Source organism: Myxine glutinosa, chromosome 3 (genome assembly GCF_964187855.1).
Source record: "Myxine glutinosa chromosome 3, kmMyxGlut1.1, whole genome shotgun sequence".
NCBI classification, from domain to species: domain Eukaryota; kingdom Metazoa; phylum Chordata; class Myxini; order Myxiniformes; family Myxinidae; genus Myxine; species Myxine glutinosa.
In genome coordinates, this window is record NC_136263.1 from 42,748,194 (window position 1) to 42,758,097 (window position 9,904).

The window sequence follows — 9,904 nt, forward strand, 5'->3', positions numbered from 1 at the left end:
TGACAAATGTGCCTGTATCCAGAAGGCCAGTCAACCAACGACTGGTTCAAGCAGGCTATCGTGCCAAGCGTCCCCTGAGAAAGCCACACTTGACCAGACAATACAGCCAGCGCCGATTGCAGTGGGCCAGAGAGCACCGTCAATGGCAGCCAGGACACTGGAATCACGTGACCTTCAGTGACGCGTCTTTATTTCTGGTCTATCGTCAAGATGGCCGTGTCCGAGTGCGCAGACAAGTGCATGAAGCCCACAACGAAGATTGTATAGTGCCAAGAGTCCAAGCTGGAGGTGGTGGGGTGACCGTTTGGGCTGCTTTTCATGCAGGGGGCAAAACTGACCTGGTTGTTCTGAATGGAAACCTGAACCAGTTCAAGTACAGGGTCATTCTGGAAGAAACATTGCTTCCATTTGCTCGTGTCGCCTTTCGAGGAAACTGTCTTCCAAGATGACAATGCACGGCCTCATCGTGCTCGCATGATCCAACACTTTCTTGCTGACCGTGGTGTAGAGCATATGGAGTGGCCTGCCATGTCCCCGGATATGAATCCGATTGAGAACTTGTGGGCAGAATTAACGCGTCAAATCGCCAACTTGGACCAGCAGCCTACCTCTGTGCATGAATTACAGCAGACTATTGTCACTGCATGGCAAGCGATTCCTGTCCAAACCTTGGCAAATCTCGTGAACAGCATGCCTCGACGTGTACGTGCTCTCCTGAATGCTCGTGGGGGTTACACGAAGTACTGAACTGTAATTTTACTGTCCGTTATCCCAGTCATAATTTAGCTTTTGTTTTTGTTGAAAAAAATTTTGGCTAATGTGCAAAATATAGAGATACTTCTGGAAAACGTACAGAAGTTTAAAACAGTACTGTCCGTGAATTGAGTTTGATATCAGTTTGCATCACTTTCAAGGATCAATTTATTTGCTTCGAAATGTCAAATATGGTTTTTGTTTCTTTTAAAGGTCACATTAACAAAATCTAGAATAATTTCAACATAATTCCAATGAACTTTTGGTTCTAAGTCATCTTGAAAAGTAAGTTCACCCCCACAAAAAAAAAATTCCATATTAAATGCCAAGTCTGTATATAAAACAGAAATGTGTGCACCACAGGACTACGACGACAAATGAACAAAGTTTTGGATCACCAAGATGGTGGAGTTCAGGATCTATCTCGTCTTCAGTTATCTTACCCAACCTCCCACCCATGGTACTAAATCATGTGATGAGGCTGTTGCCTTGAAATAACTTTCCTCGCCTTGTCTTCCTGGAAAGCATCCACAATCTCAGATCATTCCACAAAAGCCAAAACAAGTGTGTGTACATTCTCAGGAGAGCTGGAAAACAACATCTGTCCATCATGAACTTTGAAATATGTCTCCCTCTTCTAAAAACTGGTGGCGTCTGGACAAATCCGTTTCTGGTGTTTGTCCCCCCTCCATCCCCTCCCTTACCTCAAATGGCTACACGGTTGACACTGCACATAACAAAGCCTAATGCCTCAACTCTGTGTTTGCCTCAAAATCTTGTGTCCCAAACCCATCTCTCTCTGTTCCCACCATACCCAGTGGAACCCAACTGCGACTGGACTCTGTGGATTTTGCACATGCGAAGATGGAGAAAGTTCTTTCAAACCTTGACTCTGACTCTGGAACTGGATTGGACATCATCAGCTCACATGTCCTAAAATCCTGCTCTGCTGCACTTGCACTCCTCTCTCTGTCCTGCTCATCCTATCATTTTCCCTCGGTCATCTTCCATCTGCTTGGAAATTCGCCAACATCACAGCATTACATCACGAGATGGTATACTATTCACAGAATACTTACCCTGCACAGTTTTTTTTTTTTTTTTTTTTTTTTTTTTTTTTTTTTTTTTTTTTGTTTTGTTTTGTTTTGTTTTGTTTTGTATACAAGATCGAGGCTCGTGAAAGAGCGAACATTAATCACACAGAAAGACAAACAGACACATAAAACAAATAACATCGGGAGCGGTAGACAAGATGGGGAGAGAGGGGGAAGGACACAAACACAACATTTGAGAGCAGGGACCGAGAGACATGGAGACATCGAGAGATATGTGGGAGGGAGAGGGCTTTGGGGGGGAGGCATGTGAAGGGGGGGAGGCATGTGAAGGGGGGGGAGGCATGTGAAGGGGGGGGGTGGGAGAGGTATAAACATATGGACACTGCCAGGATTTCCAGGAAATAAGTTGGAATTTCAAACAAGGTGGATCTGGGGTGAATTAGTGGGGGTAGAAAAGATCAAGGTTATGGATGGGGGAAGATAAGAGATGGTGGTGAACAGCTGTTTTAAAGACCTGGAGGGAGGAGAGGGATTGAAGGGAGTGTGGGAGTTTGTTCCACAGGCGGGAGAAAAGAGGAATGAAAGAGTGAAGGTGAGCAGAGAGCCGAGATTTCGGCAGTTTAACCATCAGAGGGTTGCTGGCAGATCTTGTGCGACCTGTAGGAATATTTGGGGGACAGAGCACAGAGTGAGCTGGGGGAGCAAGGCCGGAGAGGAGTCGGTAGAAGACAGAAAGACCACCTACCTGCCTGCGGTGAGTGAGTGAAAGGCCCTCAGAGATAGCTTCATCGCGGGAGATTCCAATGATTTTGAAAGCTTTGGATTCAACAGCGTGAAGCCGAGCCAGGTGTGAGGCAGGAGCACCAGCCCATAGGGGAGAACAGTATTCCATTGAGCTGCGGATGAAAGCCTTGTAAGTGGTGAGGAGCTCAGGTGTGCCGAGGAAGGACTTCGCACGACGGAGGATGCCCAGTCGGCGACTGGCTTTGGAGGCCAGCTTGGAAATGTGGTTTTCCCAAGAAAGATCATGGCAGATAGTGAGACCCAAAAGCTTGAGTGACAGAACTTCTTGGAGAGGATTGTTGAGAAAGTAGATGGGAGGGTTGTCCAGTCGATCTTTTCGGAGAGACATAGTAAGAGAGTGAGATTTGGCAGGATTGAAAGACATGTTCCACTTGTTTGACCAGTCTGTGATTTTGTCCAGGTCTTCAGAGAGTGAGGAGGCTGCAGACTGCCGATCTGAGGGAAGAGGAATGGAGCGGCAGAGAGTGGAGTCATCAGCAAAGAGATAGAGAGGATTTTCCAGAGAGTCAGAGAGATCATTGATAAAGACCAGAAAAAGCACAGGGCCCAGCACACTTCCTTGGGGAACTCCAGCCTGAACAGGAAGGGGAGATGAGAGAAATCCATTCAGGGCCACACGTTGACTACGACCAGAGAGGAAGTCCGCAAGCCATGCATGGAGATTTCCATGGATACCATAGGAGGAGAGTTTGGTGAGCAGAGCTGGGTGGTGATGAGCAGAGCAGAGTCCAGTCTTGACAAGGACTTGGTGAGAGCCAACCCTTCTGTTTTTTAAGCTTTTTTTTTTTCTTTAATCCTATATGGCTCCCAGACCAGTGACCAGGAAGTCACTTTTATCAAACTATATTTCCATGGATAATCGGTTGTTCCAAGATGGCGCCTGTAACACAATGACCTATGACGTCATGATTATCATTAAAATATTCTAAAGGAAGAGGTGCTCCTTTGGTGAAAATTTTGTGTCCATCAGACCTAAAGTTGCTGAAAAAAATTTAATAATGATCGGATGGATGTGTTGTATTTGTCGAATTATGACGTCATAACGAAGGCACCGATGACATCATCATTAACATATCTTATTCCCCATGGGGAGTCGGTGACAATAAGTGAGGTCACAATTTTTTCTATGGAGTGGTTTCAGAGATATAGAGGTGCGAAGTTTTTCCAAAATGGCGCCTGTACCATGTGACCTGAAAAAGTAAGTACACCCCATGTAAAGTTTTGACTTTTTCAACATATTTCAACATACAGCTATTCGATCTTCATTTCAACAATATTGATAGATAAAGGTGATTATAATATAACAAATAGCATGAAACATTTACATTTTGTCGTCCATTGTATAATTTAAATAAACATAAATGCAAATTTTGCATGTGGAAAAAGTAAGTACACCCTTGGCTCTAATAGGTGGTATTGCCCCCTTTGGCAGAAACAACCTCAAGTAGGCGTTTCTTATAACTGTCTACCAGTCTCTGACATCGACTGGGAGAAGTTTTTGCCCACTCCTCCATGCAGAATTATTTCAGCTGTGCGATGTTTGAGGGGTTTCTTGCATGCACAGCTCGTTTCAAATCCCCCCACAACATCTCGATGGGATTTAGATCCGGGCTTTGACTTGGCCATTCCAGAACCCTCCATTTCTTTCTTTTCAGCCATTCCTTGGTGGATTTACTGGTATGTTTAGGGTCATTGTCATGTTGCAAGGTCCACCTTCAGTTGAGCTTCAACTTTCCGCCAGATGGCCTCACATTATCCTCAAGCACCCTCTGGTACAATGAAGAATTCATAGTGGATTATATGATGGTGAGCTGCCCAGGCCCTGATGCAGCAAAGCTGCCACAAACCATAATATTTCCACCACCATGCTTTACAATTGGTATCAGGTTCTTGTGGTCAAATGCTGTCTTTGGTTTTCACCAAACATGTCTTCTGGTACTGTGGCCAAATAGCTCTACCTTTGACTCATCTGTCCAGAGCACATTGTTCCAGAAGTGCTGGTCTTTGCCAAGGTGTTCATTGGCAAACTTTAGTCTTGCCCTGATGTTCTTTCTGGACCTCGCAAAGGTTTCCTCCTGGCACACCTCCCATGTAGATCAAATTTGTGCATCCTCTTTCTAATGGTAGACTCGTGCACTTTGACATCAACAGTGGCAAGAGCTACCTGTAGGTCCCGTGATGACATTCTGGGGTTCTTAGACTTCTTTCAGCATCTTGCGGTCTGCTCTCGGGCTGAACTTGCTGGGGCGGCCTGGCCTGAACAAATTGGCAGTTGTTTGAAATCTTCTCCACTTGTAGATCTTCCGGACAGTCGAATGATTGATTTCAAATTGTTTGGAGATCTTTTTAAATCCCTTCCCAGACTCGAAGGCATCTATAACCTTCTTTCTGAAGGCCTCAGAGAGCTATTTTGATCTAGGCATGGTGACGCCACACACTTCAACAACAAAGAGCAAACCAAACTGAATGTCTGAGGTTTAAATAAGACAGGTTCCTCCAAGATCCTCTCTAACTATGTTCTAATCATTTGCACCTGAGCTGGTGCACCTGATTCTAATTTTAGGTATTTGAAGTAGTGATAAATGTAGGGGTGTACTTACTTTTTCCACATGCGAAATTTGCATTCATGTTTATTTAAATTATACAATGGAGTACAAAATGTAAATGTTTCATGATATTTGTTATATTATATCACCTTTATCTGTCAATATTGTTGAAATGAAGATCAAATAGCTGTATGTTGAAATATGTTGAAAAAGTCAAAACTTTACATGGGGTGTACTTACTTTTTAACGTGACTGTATAACCTCATAATTATCACTACAAAATTCCACAGGAGGATCTGCTCCTATGGTGAAAATTATGCGTCAGTCGGACTCGTCCATAATCGGAGGAGGTGCTCCTATGGCAGTTCATTGCAGTTCAAGAGTGTTGTATTTACATACATTTGTCTAGTTTGTCTGTCTGCACAAAATGCGATTACGTCAATTAATTACGTACCATTGGAACGGGAGTTCAACAACTAATTGTGTACTATTGGAATGCGAATACGTCAATTGTACACCACCCATTTCCTATTCCATCTCCAGGCACTGCATGACGTCATCACCGGCACCGAAGGGGGCCCGGAAATGACGTGCGCTGAAAGTGAGTACTCAGTTTTCACTCTGGTTTCTTGCTTTCTTGTTGGTCTGAATGATATATCAGCCATCTTTTGCACGAGGAAGCTGAAATTTGGGTGCAATAGTGAGCAAGTGCTTTGGCAAAAACGGTATTTTTAATTTTTTGGATGAATCAATTAATTGATGAATTACACATTTATTACCGATTTATTTCGTACTTATTTATTTTCTTTCTCATCTGGGCAATATATCGGGCACCTTTTGAGCTCGGAAGCCGATATTTGGACACGAAAATGACTGTAAAGGGTATTTCTACTCCCGCTAGGGAGTAATGCATTCGCGCGTGTGTGTGTGTGTGTGTGTGTGTGTGTGTGTGTGTGTGTGTGTGTGTGTGTGTGTGTGTGTGTGTGTGTGTGTGTGTGTGTGTGTGTGTGTGTGTGTGTGTGTAAGATATCTGGAAAAGTTCTGAACGGATTTGGATGAAAGTTGGTGGGATGATTGCCCTTGGGATAAGGAAGAATTGATTAGTTTTTGGTGAAGCTCAGAATATTATTATGGATCCAGGAATTTTTTGGGGGAATTTTTTGGGGAATTTTGTTTTCTGTTTTCCTTTAAAAACCATTTTATCTGCAATAATAGGACCTCAAGTAGGCGTTTGACGATTTCACAGATCCGATTGAGAGCGAATTTTCACTATAGGAGGGACTCGGCCTATAGAATATTTTTATGGTAATTATGACGTCACGGGTCACGTGGTTCGGCCGCCATATTGTTTTGAGTGAAAAACACTAAAATCCCATTTTCTCCAAAACGCCTGAACAGATCGAGGCCAAACTTTGCAGGCAGAATCGCATACCCATGACGAACAAAAAAGTCAGCGAGCATGGTTTCAGAGTTATGACGTTTTTAAGCACAAGCCTTTAAAACCTGGCTCTTCCCTCATTTGTGATCCAATCGAGAGGAAACGTCACAGATCTGTTCAGCATATCAGTCTACTAAAATGTCCTTTTGGAATTTGCGATAGGTCACGTGGTTCGGCAGACATCGTTAATTAAACGCAAATAATAAAAACATTATTTTATATCTCTTGAACCACTTAATTTATCGCCGTGAAACTTCATACTGTAGTGGAAGTCATGAAGAGTAAGTAACAAGTGTGCAAAATTTGAAGACGATTGGATGTACGGTCTGGAAGCTGGAAGTTGTTATTGCGTGAAGAAGAGTCTTCGACTGTGGATGATTAATTATTTATCACATGTACAGACTTGCAGGCATCGTTTGACACAATCTCCCGGGTTAATTTGAACCTCAAATAAAATTATAATTCCAGATTTGTCAATGGCTGAGGTATATTAACAAACGAATGAAACATATTTGGCAAAATTCCAACTTATTTTTTTAAAATCGCATATTCACCCAGGGTTGGGAGAGGCTAAAGAAGAAGAAACCTCACATGGGCTTCCCAGACCAAATAAATAATTCTGGTTCTGGCTCTGCGATTGTCAGGTTTATTACTCCCGCCAGGGAGTAATGCATTCGATCGTGTCCGTTCGTGTGTGTGTGTGTGTGTGTGTGTGTGTGTGTGTGTGTGTGTGTGTGTGTGTGTGTGTGTGTGTGTGTGTGTGTGTGTGTGTGTGTGTGTGTGTGTGTGTGTGTGTGTGTGTGTTCGTGTGTTTGTGAACAAGATATCTGGAAAAGTTCTGAACGGATTTGGATGAAAGTTGGTGGGATGATTGCCCTTGGGATAAGGAAGAATTGATTAGTTTTTGGTGAAACTCAGGATATTATTCTGGATCCAGGAATTTTTTTGGGAATTTTTTTTCTGTTTTACTGCATTAAAGCTTTTATTCTTATTCTTAAATGATGTTTTTCTCCTCTAATTCCGAGATATATCAAAATGAATTCTCTGACAGTTAGGGCTTACTTTCTTTTTCATTTATTGTTTTGGGGACAGGGGATGTTAAAGAAAACGTATTATTCCAACTAAACCCACGGCGGGAGTATGCGCTCTACTGAGTGGCGTTCTCGTTGATTTATTGATTAATCAATTAATCAATTCATTAATTAAAAAAATTCGATTAACTACTTAATTAATTAAATTTCAAAAAGTTACAGCTTCGGATAAAAACACTGGTGGTTTAGTTAAATATCTATTCATTACGTACTATTGGAACGTGAATGCGTCTACCAATTACGTACTTTTGGAACCGAGTACATCTACCAATTACGTAACATCGGAATGCAATTGGCGTCCATCAATTACGTAAATTTACGAATCAATTGCGTGTATTATAATTGAGGAACACACAAGCACACAAAACAAGCCCTGGCGGGGGTCTGCAATCTTCGATTACTCTTTCAAGGGTCGATTTTCCATGTGGTCGAAACAGAAAACTCCATCATTTATTACGTCATACATCATAAACTCCATCATCATACTCCATCATAAATGAATTATTATTATTATTATTATTTACTGATTGGGCCTCCTATTCGCTGCGCCTTTCGTTTCGACATACAAATCCACACAAGGGACATATTCGGCAGCAGGAGGGATACGATTTGAAAAAGACCGATGGGCGGCACACAACACTTCTCAGTCTAACCACCATGAGAACATCTGCGCCAACGACGCGTGGTACTGGTAGTGGTACTGGTAGCGCTAATTACAACCGTTCCCGTGTAATATTTGTACTTTGCACTGCAGTTAGTTGTAGTTTACACGTCCAGTTTACACATTCGCACATATTGTGCTGGCATTTATAATCACCTCTAATAGTAATACTGTAATATTCTAGCTCATGGACCATAATAGTCTAGCTTATGGACCATAATAATCTAGCTTATGGAGCAAGAAATGTTTTTTTACATTTTAATTTTAATCCACGTGAGGTAAAATAAATTAATAATTCCATTATAACGCCGAATCATCCTGTGTACGTTACGTTTGTTTGCTCGTCCTTCGGCTTATGTGATCAAACAGCACGATACGATGTGCGACTTACGTAAAAGGCCAACCGATTCAGACGGACAGACAGCGGCCATGGACGGAAGAACGAGCCTCTGTCACTCTCAGCTCCTTTCGATTCCTATCTTTTGTCTTCAAACGTCCATAAAACCGTTTTACCACGATGTTATTAATTTCTATCCCTCGAATGAAGATCCTTCTCTCCCTCACATTCCTCGCGTATGGCTTAAGCCGTTCTGTCAATCTTTGCCTTTCGCTCCGCCTACTCCCTTTGACTCCGCCTCCTGTTTCCCTTTTGTTGAAGAAAACGATATAATTTTAGATTTCCTGATCCGTGTGTAATTCACAACTTTTATATTTCCTTGCAATTATGTCTGTAGAGCGTTTTAATATATCATATATATGGGGTTTCATATTAAAATACATAATGAAAATATTTATGTGTATACACCACCTAAGTAGCGAGATTTTATTCATGGGCAGCAACTTCTATTAGTTTACTTATTTATTTCACTGCTTTGTTCATTTTACAAATTAAAACGAATGATCTTTCAGGTTTACTGGTTAGATGATTTTTATGATGGCACACTCTCAAACAAAGTGTCTCAACGCGCCAGATCATTTCAAACGACCGGACAAACAGTGCATATCGCTTCAAACACGATTCCTTTCAATTAAGAGACATCAGACAACATTACTCATTGTTTGTATGTATTTATTGTACAATATGTCATTGTGTTACCGTTAAGCGAATCTCGAGCTGTGTGACGGAACCGACGTGTTCCCATGAGGCTTAGTCACGTAGAAACGTGCACTTTAAATCCACTTAACCTTTATTTTAATGACTTCCAGGAAAATTAAGCTATAAAGGACGTCTTAGTGCCTATTAATGGAGAAAAGTGGAAATTGCTCTGTTTAAAACTTGAACTTTTACAATTATATATTTACCGGTGAAGACAGGTTGAAGGAGCTATGCTCCAACTCGAATCGAAAGAATGGACGCGACAAAAAGCTGGAATTCGTCCGAGTTTCTTTATTGCATCAAATCAACTCGGGTACTCTGAAAAGCCCGTTTATCGGGCAGCATTATATACAAGCACTCAAATATCTCATGCCGGAGCGTTTGCCCTTAAAAGGCGCGACTGGGCGTGTCCGGGAGAGTCTGGACATGCCCGGGAACGGCGAGACTGGGTGTCGCCGGA

General features: G+C 42.2%; 1 protein-coding gene across 1 annotated transcript in view; it reads right to left on the reverse strand.

The window, feature by feature from the left end:
* Nucleotides 1–8,981, reverse strand: part of WSB1 (WD repeat and SOCS box containing 1) — a 41,295-nt gene extending 32,314 nt beyond the window's left edge. Inside the window, exon 1 of the mRNA XM_068110987.2 lies at nt 8,740–8,981. Within this exon, the coding sequence (XP_067967088.2) occupies nt 8,740–8,779 (40 nt within the window). The 5' untranslated portion in view covers nt 8,780–8,981. The remainder of the gene's footprint in view (nt 1–8,739) is intronic.
* Nucleotides 8,982–9,904: the final 923 nt, after the last annotated feature.